A 17,444-nucleotide genomic window follows, 5' to 3' on the forward strand; every position below is an offset into this window, starting at 1 on the left:
CGTAAAAAAATTCTAATTTCGAAGCGGGAACGATGTCCATACTTAACATTGGCTGCGCCACCTAATAGCAGGAGCAACGTTACGCCGAAAAAGCCTTACGCAAACAACGTAAAAAACTACCGCCGGGCGCACGTACGTTTGTGAATCGGCGTAACTAGGTAATTTGCATACTCTACGCCGAAAACAACGGAAGCGCCACCTAGCGGCCAGCGTGAGAATGCACCCTAAGATACGACGGCGTAATAGAATTACGCCAGTCGGATCTTAGGCTAATGTCGGCGTATCTAGCTTTCTGAATACAGAAAGTAGATACGTAGGCGCAGCTTTGAATTTACGCGGTGTATCTATGGATACGCCGGCGTAATTCTTTGCTGAATCTAGCCCAATGACTACACATTGTGCAGCACCTAAATTGTATAACTTGTTTTACTGACGGGGCATTGTTGCCTATTGTTTGAGTCGGCTGCATCCCAATCCATTTCCTGCTTCTCTACATTTTTCAGCTGCTGCAAAATGACAGTTCCATCAAAGGAAGCATGCACAGGTGTGAAAGGTTACAATTATATAACAATATCTGCTGGTTAAAAAAAAAAATCCTTTCACTATAATTGAGCAATACACAATGGGGTTGCTAAGGGCCAAACTTTTTTTTTTTTGGTGTTGCCCATAGCAAGCAGTCAGGATCCAGGGCAAGATGAAATTGCCCACACTCACGCCAATGCGCATTAAAAAAGGCAAGACAGATTAAATATTCTTTCTTTATTTTCAACAGGCTAATTAGGCCTTAACGGCTTCACATTTGGAGCCAACTATCTTTCAAAACACATAAAATCCATATATTCTTCATATAATGTTAACTGCATAGATACTTCAGTTTACCGAAAACTCTCATCACCCACATTTTTTGTCATAAGTCTGTTATTTTATAGAAAAAATATATTTCCGCGACATAGCGGATGTGTTAAATGGCTGTGACTATCCACTGTCCATAGCTGCTTGTAACTTCAGCATGTCAAGCTGGTCCATGAGTTAAAAATCATATGTCTTCTAGGTGAGATGCCTCAACATCTATAGAAGCTTGGTGGCCTTAGTGTGGCATCAGGCACGCTGCACCAGGAATAGGCGAAATAGAGGTCTCAGTCCTTCTTGCCCTCTTTTTCTATCATTACAAGTCTCTTTAAGTCATTCTTAAGACTGGGACCTATCTACAATGCAAAATCCCACAAAAAAAAAAAACCTTGACTAACTGTAGATCAGCATGGCAAAGTCTCTGAATAATACCTCAGGTCCACTTCCATCTTTATTTTAGTCATTTTAAAGGGCTGTTCAGCTATATTTCTGGTAATAACTGAAGAACCTTAGTCATTGTAAAAGGTCATAACAATGTCTCTGCCCGTTCCCAAGGTGGACATTCGTACAAAACATCTTCAGCATAGCCATTTTCACTGTACCACTGCTCTGCCACAGGTTCTTCCTTCAACTCTTGCCAAGTTGGGTGCTGTTCAGGAAGCATAAACCATTGGTTATCCACTATGGCAGGGTCTTGCTGGGCCAATTCTAGTCCAGGGTTGGTCACCACTGAGGCATTGGGACCAGAAGAGCCCATATCTCCCTCCCACCACAAGGATATTAAGGCGGTCTGCAGATCGAGATCATCAAAGTTGCTGCCATTCAGATGATCTTCAGGAGGAAAGAGGTGGTCTCCGTGTCTTTCAGGGACTCTCAGAGCTGGAAGAACAGGATTGGCTTTTTCTTGTCTCCGAGGCTGCTTGTATCCGCAGGAGGAACGCTGGGTTTGGTGGTTATTCGCTCGAGAAGATGTTTGGTAGGGATGGTGGAGCGTCACCTTGTTGCACCTCGGAGGTTCAAGGTGAGAAGCTGGCATTCTTCTCCTCTTCAGGACTCCATTTACAAACATATCTGCATAACGGGGGTCCATCTGCCAAAATCCACCCTTTCCAGGTTCATCTTTTCCACGAGGGACCTTCATGAAGCATTTATTCAGGGACAAGTTGTGACGGATGGAGTTCTAAAACACAAATCAGAAGAGTAAGAATTGTAATAAGTATGAAACAAAAAACAATTGTAATAAGTATTAGAGCCGGTTCACACAGGAGCCGCACGACTTGCCGAGCGACTCGGCAAGGAGATCTGCCCTCGACTTGCAAAATGACTTCTGTATTGAAGTCAATGCAAGTCGCCCTGAAGTCGTCCCCAAAGTAGTACAGGAACCTTTTTCTAAGTCGTATTTGAACGGTTCCATAGTACAGAACTGAGCGCGACTTGTCAGGCGGCTAAGTGTGAACCGGCTCTAAGGGTATAACCACAGTCAAAACATTTTTATCGCTTTAGGATAAAGTGGGTAAGGCTCAGAACCCCTGTCAGGTATTGATTAAAGTAGAACTATAGGCAAAACGTATTATTATTTTTTTTAGTAATGCCCTGTACACACGAGCAGAATTTCCGTCGGAAAAAAGTTGGATGGTTTTTCCGACGGAATTCCGCCCAAGCTTGGCTTGCATACACACGGTCACACAAAAGTTCCCTGAACTTTCGAGCTTTAAGAACGCGGTGACGTACAACGCTACGACAAGGCGAGAAAAACAAGTTTAATGCTTTTCTGAGCATGCGTCGAATTGTTTCCAAGCATGCATGTTTTTTTTTCCCGTCGGAATTCCATACAGGCGATTGGATTTTCTGATGGGATTTTTTGCTCTCAAACTTTTGCTGGCTTATATCCCCTGTAAGGTTTATTTTTGCCATCTGTGTCCCATTGGGATATTTGCCTTTACTTATTATCCCATAGTCAAACAGGAAGTGAGAAGAAATCTCTGCAAATTGAAGGAACACTAAAGGCAATTTTTTTTTTAAATAAAAAATAACAAACATGTTGTACTTACCTCCAAAATAGCGGCGCTATCCAGCACGATTTGCCGCGGGATTCGGCTGCTAGCGGTGTGGTATTAACCCCCGCTAGCGGCCGATAAAGGGTTAATACCGCCCGCAATGTGCCTCTGCAGAAGCGCATTGCGGGCAGGATTGCCGCGGTTTCCCATTGTTTTAAATGGGAAGGAACGGTGAAGGAGCGGTATACATACCGCTCCTCTCACCGCTCCAAAGATGCTGCTGGCAGGAGATTTCTTTCTCTCCTGCCAGTGCATCGCCTCAGTGTGAAAGGGCTCTTAGTCCACACTGATGTGATGGGTGAAATGTAGCGTTTCCCACACTGCATTAAATTTGCACGGCATTCATGCAATCTAATGTGGGTGTCAATGTTAAAATAAGGACACCCCCAAAACAGTTTCCAAAACGCAGTGTGTGAACACCCATGCGATCTGATTCAGGCACAGCAAAAAAAAAAGGATCCTGCACCATTTTGGTGCGGAGGCGGTGCGATTTGAGCCATACAAAATCGCACTGCACAGACATCGCATGTGATTTGCACAGGAATGCGCTGCGATTCACATGCAGTGTCCCGCACCGCACTAGTGTGAACCCAGACTGAATGTGACAGACAGAAAATCTAGTTTGGGACTTCTCATAGACTGTTATGACAGCAGATAGGATGGCACTAAATTGGGTCACTATTGTGGAATGGTAGATAGTTTGGTAGTGGACGTAGAACACAGGCCCTAAAATGATTTTACTATGATGCCTGCTCATTACTCCCATCCTGGAATCATCTTTCAAGGATACTTTGATAATCACTCAACAAATATTACGATTCATATACAACACAGTTACATAAAAGAACACACAATTCCATCCAGTTCAACCAATAGGATAAAAAAAATACACAGAAAGCCTCAATATGCAGAATCCTATACACAGCTGACCCTAACATAACTGACCCTAAAGCGCTGTACACACGATCGGTTTGTCCGATGAAAACAGACCGATGGACCGTTTTCAACGGACAATCCGATCGTGTGTGGGGCCCCATCGTTTTGTTTTCCATCGGTGAAAACATGTTTTAAAATCTTCCTATGGATAAAAAAAAACGATAGAAAAAAACGATCGTCTGTGTGAAAGTCCATCGGTCAAAAATCCGCGCATGCTCAGAATCAATACATTTTAAAATGTTTGTTTACATTTATTTATAAATATGTGTATATATACTGTATACACACACACACACACACACGTGTTTGAGCTTTGGGGTGCACACCCTAATGCAATAGGCTGCGCACACCCATGATCTCTGTTATTACCTATAAATGTTAATATTGTTATAATTTGTGCATTTAAGAATGCAAATGTCTCTTTTTAAAAACCATCTACTGAGCTGGCCAAAACTATGTTGTGAGGGAGTCTATTCCTCATTTTCACAGCTCTTACTGTGAAGAAGCCTTTCTGTATGTGGAGATTACATTTCTTTTCCTCCGGGCGCACAGTGTACCCCCTTGTCTGTTTTGTTAACCCTTAAGGCTGCATTCACATCTGAGCGACAGCCGCGTTCGCGTGTAGCGGCGTATTTTGCCGCGAGTACAAAACTTTCACTTTTTTTTTTTTTTTCTCAAAGTCTTCCCATTGCTGTCAATGGGAAAACGCCTATGTCGCCTGAAAAAAAGGGTCCGGGACTTTTTTTCAGGCGACAGGCGTTCGGCGTCTATGAGATGTGAACCATCTCCATAGACAGCATGGGAATTCTCCCCTCGAGCGACAGAAGCGTCCGGCGTCGGGCGTTTTGTCGCTCAGGTGTGAATGGGGTCTAACAGATAGCACCTATTGTATTAGAACCAAAATAAGTGTCTGTGTTGACCATACCAACCAATCACATGTAAATTTGTCTAAACTACAGTTAAAGACTGTCAGGTGGAATGTGATTGGTTGTATCAGTAACTTAGAAGAAATTTGACAGTTACTGTCTATAAACAATGCCTAACAATACTCATAAGTGTGCGCAACCTATTGCATTAGGGTGTGCCCCCTGAAGCTCAAACACACACACTTGTGTGTGTGTCCATATATATATATATATATATATACACACACATATACATACACATTGATCTCATCTTTCCGACGGCACACAGAGTGATAATGCTAATGTGCATGGGGTGATAAGGGTGTGCCCAGGCACACTCGGCACACCCTGTGCGCGCGCCTATGACAATACTAAATATCTGACATATTCGTCCCTGACATGCACGGATGAGGAGGGCTGTTTCTCAGAATAACAAAAAAAAAGGGGTTCATATATGGCAGATACATAGGGATTGATTTACTAAAGGCAAAGTGCAGTTGCTCCAGAGCTTAGCAAATGAGCAGAAGCTCTGCTGACTCTCATCATCCAATCATGTTTAAATGCTGTTTTCTTTTTTCCTGCACGTGGTTGAGTATTCTTTGTAAAATTAAGCCTTACCTCATTTACTAAGCTCTGGAGCAACTGCACCTTTGCGAAGTGCATAGTCTATATGCCTTTAGTAAATCAACCCCACAATGTGGTGGCTGTTCCCTTTTCTATGGAATAAATTAGAAGAATTGTTGTTCTCAGAAGATTTTTCCAGCATACAGGGAAATCTCTCTTATGAAGCTTACTAGTACAACTAACAATTAGGCCTCAGAATGGGGAAGTAAAAGGGACGGCCGTTTAGGCCTCCCTTTCCTCATGGGATCACGGCAGCAGCAAGAGACTACGATTTAAAGGAACAGGTGTCAGTGTAATTAGGTGTGAGGCAGAGTGTCAGATAAGGTTAATAGCAGGTCAGCGGGTTATGTAAGGTAAAAGGTAGGTGAAGCTGCTAGAAGTTAAACAGTGCAGGTTAGGATTGGTCAGCCAGGTCAGGTGGGCTTGAGGGTTCTGGAAGGTTTAGAGGTCAGCTAGGATTGGTCACGGAGGTCAGCTGACAGGTCAGAGATCATTCTGGAAGGTGGTGGTGGTGTTAGCCTATTTAACCACTTAAGGACCGCCTCCTGCACATATACGTCGGCAGAATAGCACGCTGGGCACAAGCACGTATATATACGTCCTGTACTTGTACCCAGCCGTGGGTCGTGGGCGCGCGCCCGTGGTGCGCTCCCGCGACCCGGTCCGAAGCTCCGGGACCGCGGGTCCCGCGGACCCGATCGCCGCTCGAGTGCGGCGATCGGTCCCCGGAGCTGAAGAACGGGGAGAGCCGTGTGTAAACACAGCTTCCCCGTGCTTCACTGTGGCGGCGTATTGATCGCGTCATCCCCTTTATAGGGGAGACACGATCGATGACGTCACACCTACAGCCACACCCCCCTACAGTTGTAAACACTCACAAAGTGAAGCCTAACTCCTACAGCGCCCCCTGTGGTTAACTCCCAAACTGCAACTGTCATTTTCACAATAAAGAATGCAATTTAAATGCATTTTTTGCTGTGAAAATGACAATGGTCCCAAAAATGTGTCAAAATTGTCCGAAGTGTCCGCCATAATGTCGCAGTCACGAAAAAAATCGCTGATCGCCGCCATTAGTAGTAAAAAAAATAAAAAAAAATAAAAATGCAATAAAACTATCCCCTATTTTGTAAACGCTATAAATTTTGCGCAAACCAACCGATAAACGATTATTGCGATTTTTTTTTACCAAAAATAGGTAGAAGAATACGTATCGGCCTAAACTGAGGGGAAAAAAAATTATATATGTTTTTGGGGGATATTTATTATAGCAAAAAGTAAAAAATTTTGCATTTTTTTCAAAATTGTCGCTCTATTTTTGTTTATAGCGCAAAAAATAAAAAGCGCCGAGGAGATCAAATACCACCAAAAGAAAGCTCTATTTGTGGGGAAAAAAGGACGCCAATTTTGTTTGGGAGCCACGTCGCACGACCGCGCAATTGTCTGTTAAAGCGACGCAGTCCCGAACTGTAAAAACACCTTGGGTCTTTAGCCAGCATATTGGTCCGGGGCTTAAGTGGTTAAGGGCCAGTAGTCACAGGGGTCAGCGCCAGTGTGACAGGAGAGAACCAGCAGGTGAAGCTCCCCACCCTACCCCCCCCCCCTCGTCGCGCCTGATTCATGTGGTGGCTCACTCTGGTTAGCCAGAGGGGAGAGTTAAGGTAAAGTTAAAGCGGGAGTTCACCCATAAAAAAATGTTACCCTTAGATTGATGCTCATTTTGTCTAGGGGAATCGGCTAGTTGTTTTAAAATCGAAGCTGTACTTACCGTTGTAGAGAGCGATCTTCTCCGCCGCTTCCAGGGATGGGTCTTCGGGAGTGGGCGTTCCTATTTTGATTGACATTCTTCCGACAGGCTTCCGACGGTCGCATCCATCGCGTCACGAGTAGCCGAAAGAAGCCGAACGTCGGCGCGGCTCTATACTGCGCCTGCGCACCGACGTTCGGCTACTTTCGGAAAATCGTGACGCGATGGATGCGACCGTCGGAAGCCTGTCGGAAGACTGTCAATCAAAATAGGAACGCCCAGTCCCGCAGCCCATACCCAGAAGCGGCGGAGAAGATCGCTCTCTACAACGGTAAGTACGGCTTCGATTTTAAAACAACAACCCGATTCCCCTAGACCAGGTGTCTGCAACCCGCGGCTCCGGAGCCGCATGCGGCTCTTTTGAACCTTTGCCGCGGCTCCGGGGCACCTTTTGAAGGTAACAAGTAATCCACCTGATTACTCTTACCCTCGCGGTAACGCCGTTCCCATTACTTGTGCGGCGTTACCGCAATTACATTTACCGCGCGGCGTGCGGGGGGGCAGGGGGGGGTCATGTGGCCACAGGCATCATGTGTGGATTGGAAGTGTCTGGGACTGGGGGGGGGGGGGGGAGAGCGGCCTAGTCTAGGGCTGGGGGCTGGGGCCAGCCTGGGCATGTGGAGGTGGAATCTTATCTGATATATTGTACAGTATTGCATTTGCTGGGGATGTGGAGGTGGAATCTGACTGCACGATCCTGTATATGGCATTAAGGTAAGAAACAATATATGCAGTGCTATATTTGTTTTAAATGTTGCAATGGTTTTGCGGCTCCCAGTTTTTTTTTCCTTCGGAAACGGGTCCAAGTGGCTCTTTATGTCTTAAAGGTTGCAGACCCCTGCCCTAGACAAAATGAGCAGGAATCTAAGGGTAAAAAATGCTATTTCCGGGTGAACCTCCACTATAAGTTCAAATGCTGTTTTAGCTTGAGTGGCTGGGTTGAAGATTTGGTTATTAAGTTAATATTTGGTGGTGGTACCCTGAAGCCCTGTACACACGGCCCAGAATCTCGTCAGGAAAAAAAACGTTGTTTTTCCTGACGAGATTCTTGGCAGTGTACAGACACTCCATTCGAAAAAAACGTCATTCTTTTGAATGGCACGAACACGGTGATGTCATCGACTACGACGAGCATGCACTTGTCAGATTCGATGCCGTCGTCTTGCTACACCCTACCTATGCCTAGGTAGCTACCGCGCATGCGTCAAAGACATTTCGAGCATGCGCGGGTTTCCACGGCGAAAGGCAAGTATACAGACGCTTGGGTTTCTCGTCAGGAAAACACTGCCGAGAAAATAGAGAGCAGGTTCTATTTGTTTCTCGTCGAGATTCTGGGCAGTTTTCTTGACGAAAAACCTGAAAGCATCGTACACACGCATGGAAAACCGAGCGTGTGTACGATGCTTCAGCTGCAGCCGCAGATCCATGGTCATTTGGAGCAGGGTTCCTTGAGATGGAAAGTTATTTTTAAGGGTTCCTTTATGTTAAAAAGGTTGAGAAAGGCAGATGGAACAAATGTCTGCCTCTGGAATTACCTACACAAGTAGCATGTAGTAGTGATTACACTCACACAATGTAACAATGTTCCAATTGTGTGTTTTCAAACTCTACAAAAGGGGTCTCCAAACTTTCTAAACAAAGGGCCACTTTACTGTCCTTCAGGCTTCAGGGGGGCTGGACTGTGCCCAGTGGGAGAAAACAATGCCCCATCGTTGGTATTAGAGGGAGAAATAGTTGGTCTCAGTAAGAAGATTAGATTAGTGCCCCATCGTTGGTTTCAGTGGGAGGAAGAGTGTCCCATCGTTGCTGTCAGTGGAAGGAATTATGCCCCATTGTTGGTGTCAATGGCTGAAATAACGCTTCAAGGGCCAAATAAAGGCAAGCAAAGAGCAACATTCGGCCCGCAGTTTGGAGACCACTGCTCTACAACATGCTATTTTGTGGCTTAACCACTTAAGCCCCGGACCAAAATGCTGCCTAAAGACCCAAGGGGTTTTTACAGTTCGGGACTGCGTCGCTTTAACAGACAATTGCGCGGTCGTGCGACGTGGCTCCCAAACAAAATTGGCGTCTTTTTTTCTCCACAAATTGAGCTTTCTTTTGGTGGTATTTGATCACCTCTGCGGTTTTTATTTTTTGCGCTATAAACAAAAATAGAGCGACAATTTTGAAAAAAATGCTATATTTTTTACTTTTTGCTATAATAAATATCCCCCAAAAACATATATAACATTTTTTTTCCTCAGTTTAGGCCGATACGTATTCTTCTACCTATTTTTGGTAAAAAAAATTGCAATAATCGTTTATCGGTTGGTTTGCGCAAAATTTATAGTGTTTACAAAATAGGGGATCGTTTTTTTTTTTTTTTTTTTTACTTCTAATGGCGGCGATCAGCGATTTTTTTCGTGACTGCGACATTATGGCGGACACTTCGGACAATTTTGACACATTTTTGGGACAATTGTCATTTTCACAGCAAAAAATGCATTTAAATTGCATTCTTTATTGTGAAAATGACAGTTTGCAGTTTGGGAGTTAACCACAGGGGGCGCTGTAGGAGTTAGGGTTTACTTTGTGTGTGTTTACTAGTGTAGGGGGGTGTGGCTGTAGGAATGACGTCATCGATCTTGTCTTCCATATAAAGGTAATGACGCGATCAATGCGCCGACACAGTGAAGCACGGGGAAGCCGTGTTTACACACGGCTCTCCCCGTTCTTCAGCTCCGGGGAGCGATCGCGACGGAGCGGCTATAAACGAATAGCCGCGCCGTCGTCCCGGATCGCTCCTGAAGCCACGGGGACCGCCGCATGTACGGGGGGGGGGGGTCCCGATTGGACCCCCGACCCACATCAAGCAGAGGACGTATATATACGTACATGTGCCTGCCTGTGCCATTCTGCTGACGTATATGTACATGAGGCGGTCCTTAAGTGGTTAAGTTGGCCACACTCTGCACAGAATGGATGGATGAATCCTCTACAGTAGCTGTGCCTATTGCATTTTGTTTGCTTTCGGGTGGACAATTTCCACACAATTTCTTTAATTTTTTAAAGGGGTTGTAAAGGTAAAAGTTTTTTCACCTTAATGCATTCTATTGTGAATGTATATGTAAAGTGCTGCGTAAATTGACTGCGCTGTACAAGTACCTAAATAGTGATGATGTGTTTATTTTTTTACACTCCTTGTTTTATTACAACATTCTACTTTCTCATTTCCCTGGTGTTCTTCATTCTCTGACAGGTGAGGATATCCTTCATCGGTGGCTAGCCTGATCTAGTTATCAGGCCTATCATGATTGTGGAACATAAAGGGGTGACCTATCCTCTGTGGTCCCTGCCCCCTCCTTAATAGCTCAGGTGTCACTTACTGGCCAGGACAAAGTGGCCCATTATGCAGCTGTTTCTGGGAGCAGGCAGGAAGCACACAAATGACTATAGACAGACACCTGGCACAGTCCTCGCCATACACCGAGCATAGCCATGAATAATGCAGTGTGTCACAGACACTAGAGGATTCCCACTGGAGCTTGTCACTGCTCCTCTTTTACAAAGATTCCCCTTATCTCCCTGACCAGGGATAAACCAGGTCCTGTAAAGTCCCCAATTCAGATAGGAAGGCACAGGTGCAACCCACATGAAAGAAAGGACTGCAGCCTGGGGGCATTTCCATCTACACTGGCCAGCTCTTCTATATAGAAGTACAAAATAGCTGCTACACAGATGGCCCTGCAACAAAAAGACGCATTTCTAAAAAAAAGGAGGAAAATTGGAACAGTTGCCTGTGATTGAATGTGATAGGCAACTACAGTTTGCTGAAATATTCCAAGAGAAGACTGCTATAGCATCGAAACATTGTCTTCTAAAGACAAGAAAGAAAAAAAATGATTAGTTATAAAAAATAAAAATGTTTTATCCTTCAGCAAATTTTGATCATAAGATGTAGCCACGTTGAAATTCTGTCTGTGGAGGCTTAGGTCCTTCAATATGACCCACTCAATAGCAGGGTTGTCTAAGGCCGCGTACACACGATCAGTCTAAACCGATGAAAACGGACTGAAGGACCGTTTCATCGGTCCAAACCGACCGTGTGTGGGCCCCATCGGTCAGTTATCCTTCGGTCCAAAAATTTAGAACTTGCTTTTAAAATTCAACCGATGGACGCCTAGTACGCAAAAGCATCTGTTCCAAACCCGTCCATGCTCAGAATCAAGTCGACGCATGCTTGGAAGCATTGAACTTCATTTTTCTCAGCACGTCGTTGTGTTTTACGTCACCACGTTGGACTCGATCGTTTTTTTAACTGATGGTGTGTAGGCACATCAGACCACATCAGACCATCAGTCAGCTTCATCGGTTATCCGATGAGAACGGTCTTTCGGACCGTTCTCATCGGATGGACTGATCGTGTGTACAGGGCTTCAATGCATGGGGGGCCCATGCAGGGGTGGACTGACAACTCATGGGGCCCCCGGGCAATAGGAGATTATGGGGCCCCCAGGCAATAGATTATGGGGCCACACAGTATACACAAACACACACACACAGTATACACACACAGTATACACACACACACACACAGTATACACACACAGTATACACACACAGTATACACACATACAGTATACACACACACATACAGTATACACACACAGTATACACACACAGTATACACACACAGTACACATACACACACTGAAAAGGTACTGGAGAGGCAGGGCAGCTATAATCTTAAGATTTAAAAAAAAAAAAAAGATTTTTTACATACTGTCCCTGGTTTTACTGATGCTGGAAATCCTGATGGGGCCCCCTAGTGGCATGGGGCCCTCGGGCGTCCTGGGCAGCGTCCCATAACCTGCCCTCTTGATTACTCCCCCCCCTCCCATACGTTGCCTTTCTGCCTCCCCCTGTACTGTGCCCTTCGTGTTGATTAGAATTATGTTTAATTCTATCAACTATTTATTCCTTTTTTTGCATAGTTGGTGCATAAATTGGGGCAGGCTGGTAGGGGCCCAAGTGCATTACTTTTCCCAGGGGCTCATGGTGCTATTAGATGGCCCTGCTCCATAGGATTCAGAATACTCCACGCCTGGGAATTTCTCCACCTTTCCGGATAAAAGGACAACTGTGCCCCAACACCCTCCTGAGTGCAGCCTACCCTGTCCCTGTTCCTGCCAACTTTACTGTGGAGCCCTTCACTTTACAGTGTTGCAAAGTCTTTCTTCTGAAAGTGTCCACACTGGGTCCGTTCGTCCTGCATGCCAAAGCCCCATGGGGATCAGTACTCATTGCAGCTTCTAGTAGTCCTGCAGGGTATGCCCGGAATGCCCGGTGTACCCCCCTCCACCCCCCACACACAGGAATGAAAGAGGCTGTGGCACATATGTGCAGAAGAAAAGGACTCACCATTGATGGTTTTGAAAGGTTGTATGGCCTTGGGCAGGGCTGCACAGCAAAGATCACTAGAATGGGGGCAGAGGTAAATGTTTGACGGGCCGTGCTGTACTCAGTAGGGTGGGGGAGTGTGTTAAATGAACAACCTGCATCAAAGATACATTTGTCCTTTCAATCAACTGACAGGTCAACAAACTCTTTTCAGGAATTCATTGAAAGAACCATCTGACCGTTAAACTGACTTTTTGAAAGACAATCAAGAGAATGTTGTACCTTACAGAGCTGGTCCTGTTGGAAGGTACAGTTGTTGATGTGACATTTTGGATAAAAGAGCTCATTAAAAAAAAAGCTCTTGTACCTCTCATTTAAATATCTGTGGCAACCAATCAGAATACATATTGTATTGGTTAGATTTCAGTGAAGCAAAGTCTAATTGGCTGATTTGGGTTACTGTGCTCCAGTGCCGGGCCCAAGACATTGTGCTGCCTGGGACCAAGCATGAAATGCTGCCCCCCCCCCCCCCCCCCAAAAAAAAAAAAAAATCACGGTCCCATCATAGGGAAGGCCCTGCTGTGCTCTGCACGTAGCACGCTGTTCCTTGTATTGTTTAACGTGTAAGATAACGTACAGCTGCCACTCTCATTCAGCACACATCCTACAATTGGCAACAAAATCTCCCCAACAGAAACATAGTGGACAATAAAAGCATGATAGAGGTCCTAACCCACCCCCCATGTTATCCAAAATATAAAAAGCGCTGGCTGGAGTTTGGCTTTAGGGCTCCATTCACACCTAGACGGAATCCCCGCAATTCTGCCCGCGATTCCAAATAGTGGCGGGACGCGTTTGTGATGCTATTACTTCTTAATGACACCCCAATCGTGCGATTTTGCTGCGTTAAATCACGCTGCAATCGCTGCAAATTGCAACGCGCAAAGCTTTATGCTCAAAAGGGAGCAGGTGCTCCTTAAAGGGGTTGTAAAGCTTCGTGTTTTTTCACCTTAATGCATCCTATGTGAGCGCACTCACAAGCTAACCCCCTTGGGAGAGAGCATATAAGCTGATATAAGTCAATGAACCACAAGATGCCGTGCAGTGCGGAAGCACATACTCTAATTGGGTCCGCACTGCACGCCATCTTGTGGTTCATTGGCTTATATCAGTTGCTACTTTGTGAGTATTCATTTTTAGCTTTTTCATTATCTAAATAAATGCTGTCGGTAATGCACTAGGTGCGTGCGCCTTCTTGTCCATTGTTTTTTGTAGTATCACTTTGGATTACCCCATCTCAAGAGGGCTGCATTTGGGATTGCGGTTGTTCACCTTGCATCCAGTGTTGCCAACTGTCCGTATTTTTACGGACAGTTCGTAAAAACGGGCACTTTTTTCCCACGTTCGTAAATGTCCGTGGTTGCGGGAATGTGCCAGTAAAGATAGCCGAGATCGGTTCGGCTTGGAACTGCACAGGGAGATTGGAGGCAGGGGGTGATGGTGGCTGCGGTGGCACCGCAGAGGGGGATGGAGGCAGGGGGAGATTGGAGGCCCGGGGGTGTTAGTGGCAGGGGGTTATTGGAGGCAGGAGGTGTTGGCGGCACCGCAGAGGGGGATGGTGGCACCGCAGAGGGTGGGGGATGGAGACAGGGTTGTTGGTGGCACCGCAGAGGGGGATGAAGGCAGGGGGTGATTGGAGGCAGGGGGAGATTGTGGCAGCGAAGAGGGGGGTGAAGTCAGGGGGTGTTGGTGGCAGAGGGGGATGGTGGCAGGAGGTGATTATTATTATAATATATTATATTATATCGAAAATAAAAATAAAATGTTTTTTTTTTACCTTAATATCAACCTTAAATCACATTGCTATTTGCCTAGCGTACTTGTTTGTAGCCTAAATACTGATATTTGCGCCTAAAAATGTAATTTAGTAACTTTTGTGAAATGCCAGTAAAAACGTGGCTGTGCCAGTAAATTTCGGGTGTCGTGCCAGTAAATTTCAATCTAGCAGGTTGGCAACACTGCTTGCATCGAATCACAGAGGACCTCATAGTGCTGAAAGTGACTGCTTGCTTTTGTGTATCTACTAGGCTTGGTACTGTATATAGCAGAAAGGTGTTCTTACCTGCCAGCTTGGGTCGGCGTGCCTGTAGTAGCAGAAGTTCTGGGTGATCCAGTTGTAAATGGCAGACAGGGTCAGTTTCCTCTGCTGGCTTGCCTCCATGGCCATACAGATGAGGCTAGCGTAAGAATATGGCGGTTTCACATGAGGATTGGTTCTGTAATCCACGTCCTGGATAGGATTGGGGGCAGACGTAGGTAAAGAAGGCCAGGCGTTGCTTCCCAGGGTAGCTCTTTGTTTGCCATTACGAGGAGACTGGCAGGAGGCTATATCCCCAGCTGTGGGGCTACATGGACCCTGGTTTGTGTGAGGAGGATGTGAAGTGGCAATGGACGACAAGTCTGAACTCCGGATGGAGAAGTCTTGGAGCCACTGAAGGTTGGTTAAACTGTCATCTTCTCGACAATTGTCCTTCTCCATAAGCGTTAAGGACTGGTGGTGAGAAGAAAGGACTGGCATGGTCTTCTAGGAAAAGGGAGTTGATGAAACCTATAATCAGAAACACCTCATTAGAATTGTAATAAGAAATGTAATCACAAACAAGAGCCTTAAAGGGGTTGTAAAGGTACATTTAGAAGGGAAATCGAAGGAAAAGGTAAGTAAACCAACAATGCACTAACTTAAAGGAACCGATTTAGAAAATAAAAAAACAAACCTTTACAACCCCTTTAATTGTTTCATTTAAAAAATACTATTTTTACTTTTTTTTTTCACCGCGGTGCTGCCGATGTCCTCCAGTCTCTTTCACGCACTTGCTATCTACATGAACTTATATCAGCAACAGTTGTATGTCATTGCTATGTGTGGGCTTCATGATGGTGACGGCCAAACAAAATAAGCTGACAAACCTGGACAACTAGGAGGACACAGTATTTTCCCACGTTAACAGGAAGAGCCTGAACACAGATCTTCATGGCAGGATTACTAGATATTACATAAATGTCAAAAATGACAGGAGATTTTATTGATTGGATTTCCATCTTCTTTAAGCTTAAGGGGCCAGATCCACATAGCTAGTACGCCGGCGTATCTACTGATACGCCGGCGTACTTCCAAATTACCCGCGTCGTATCTTTAGTTTGAATCCTCAAACCAAGATACGACGGCATCTGGGTTCGATCTGACAGGCGTACGGCTTCGTACGCCTTCGGATCGTAGGTGCAATACTTTGGCGCCCGCTGGGTGGAGTTTGCGTTGTTTTCCGCGTTGGGTATGCAAATTAGCTTTTTCCGTCGATCCACGAAGGTACGCGCGGCCGTCGCATTCTCTTACGTCGTCGCTAGTCGGCTTTTTCCGGCGTATAGTTAAAGCTGGTGTTTTGCGGTGTATAGATAGACTTGCCATGTTAAGTATGGCCGTCGTTCCCGCGTCGAAATTTGAATTTTTTATTTTTTTTGCGTAAGTCGTCCGTGAATAGGGATGGACGTAACTCACGTCTAAGTTAAAAAAATGACGTCGTTGCGACGTCATTTCGCGCAAAGCACGGCGGGAAATTTCAGAACGGAGCATGCGCAGTTCAATCAGTGCGGGGACGTGCTTCATTTAAATGAATCACGCCCCCTAATCGTCGATTTGAATTCCGCCACCAGAAATACACTACGCCGCCGTACCTTACGGAGCGAAATCGCTGAGGATTCGAAATTCCGCCAGGTAAGGTACGGCGGCGTAGCGTATCACTGATACGCGGCGCAAGTGTAAATATCTGTGAATCTGGCCCGAAGTTCCTATAGTCTGGTGGCTGGTAAGCATTGGTGGTGGGAAATAAGCAAGTGAAATATTTGCTTCTATGGTTTCACCAAGTATGACAAGTATGACGCCATGTGGAATGACCATAGAATACTAGAGACTACCCTCTCAACAAATGTATAATAAATAAGCCACTCTTAAACCACATCCATACAGTAGTTCAATTCTTTAGAGTACTCTTCATTTTTAAGGCCCCTTTCACACTGGGGTGGGGGCAGCGGCGGCGCTATTTTTAGTGCCGCGTTATCGCAGTTTTTGGCCACTAGCGGGGCGCTTTTAACCCCCCGCTAGTGGCCGAAAAAGGGTTAAAACCACCTGCAACGTGCCCCTGTAGCGGCACTTTGGCCGCACTGCCCATTGATTTCAATGGGCATGAGTGGTGGAGGAGCGGTATACACACCGATGGTTCACCGCTCCAAAGATGCTGCTGGCAGAGATCTTTTTAACGTCCTACCAGTGCATCACCTGAGTGTGAAAGCCCTCGGGCTTTCACACTGGGACTGCAGGGGAGCTGTTTTTCAGGCGCTTTACAGTCCATTTTTAGCCCAAAAGCACCTGAATCCCCCCCCCCCCCAGTGTGAAAGGGGTCAAACGGAGAAGTCCAGCCTGAGCTCATTCAGCTGAGCTTCTTCTCTGGGTCACAGGAGTGCAATTAGTTTTGCACTCCTGTAAACGGTTTTCAGCGGAGAGCAGCCTGAAGTCCGCTCTCTGCTGACGTCACCAGGATTAGTCCAGGCACCGCGTCATCCCGACTCTGGAAGTCTGGATCCGCCAGGTGCCTGGACTGATAGGGATCTCAGCCTCTTGGCGAGCTGCTGAGAAGGCCGCTCCCCACCCCTCGGCAGCTCAGCGCTCCAGTGAGCATGAAGGGGGCAGAGCAGGAGAGCTGCTGATTGACAGGCAGCAGCTCTCTGTTCAGGGAAGTGAGAGAACCAAGCCATTGGCGATGTTCGGTGGCTCGGTTGTCAGTGAAGAGGTGCCGGGGGACCGATGCTGCATCCACCTAGGTAAGTATGATTATG

The 17,444-nt window shown here is 46.0% G+C and overlaps 1 protein-coding gene across 1 annotated transcript in view; it reads right to left on the reverse strand.

Annotated features, from left to right (window-relative positions):
- Positions 1–744: 744 nt before the first annotated feature.
- Positions 745–17,444, reverse strand: part of LOC120943347 (forkhead box protein J1.2-like) — a 31,115-nt gene continuing 14,415 nt past the window's right edge. The window contains exons 2-3 of the mRNA XM_040356588.1: positions 14,680–15,165; positions 745–2,029 (exon numbers count right to left, since the gene is read on the reverse strand). Of these exons, the coding sequence (XP_040212522.1) occupies positions 1,376–2,029; positions 14,680–15,135 (1,110 nt within the window). The 5' untranslated portion in view covers positions 15,136–15,165 and the 3' untranslated portion in view covers positions 745–1,375. The remainder of the gene's footprint in view (positions 2,030–14,679; positions 15,166–17,444) is intronic.

The sequence above is a fragment of the Rana temporaria genome, chromosome 6, assembly GCF_905171775.1.
Source record: "Rana temporaria chromosome 6, aRanTem1.1, whole genome shotgun sequence".
Taxonomy (NCBI): domain Eukaryota; kingdom Metazoa; phylum Chordata; class Amphibia; order Anura; family Ranidae; genus Rana; species Rana temporaria.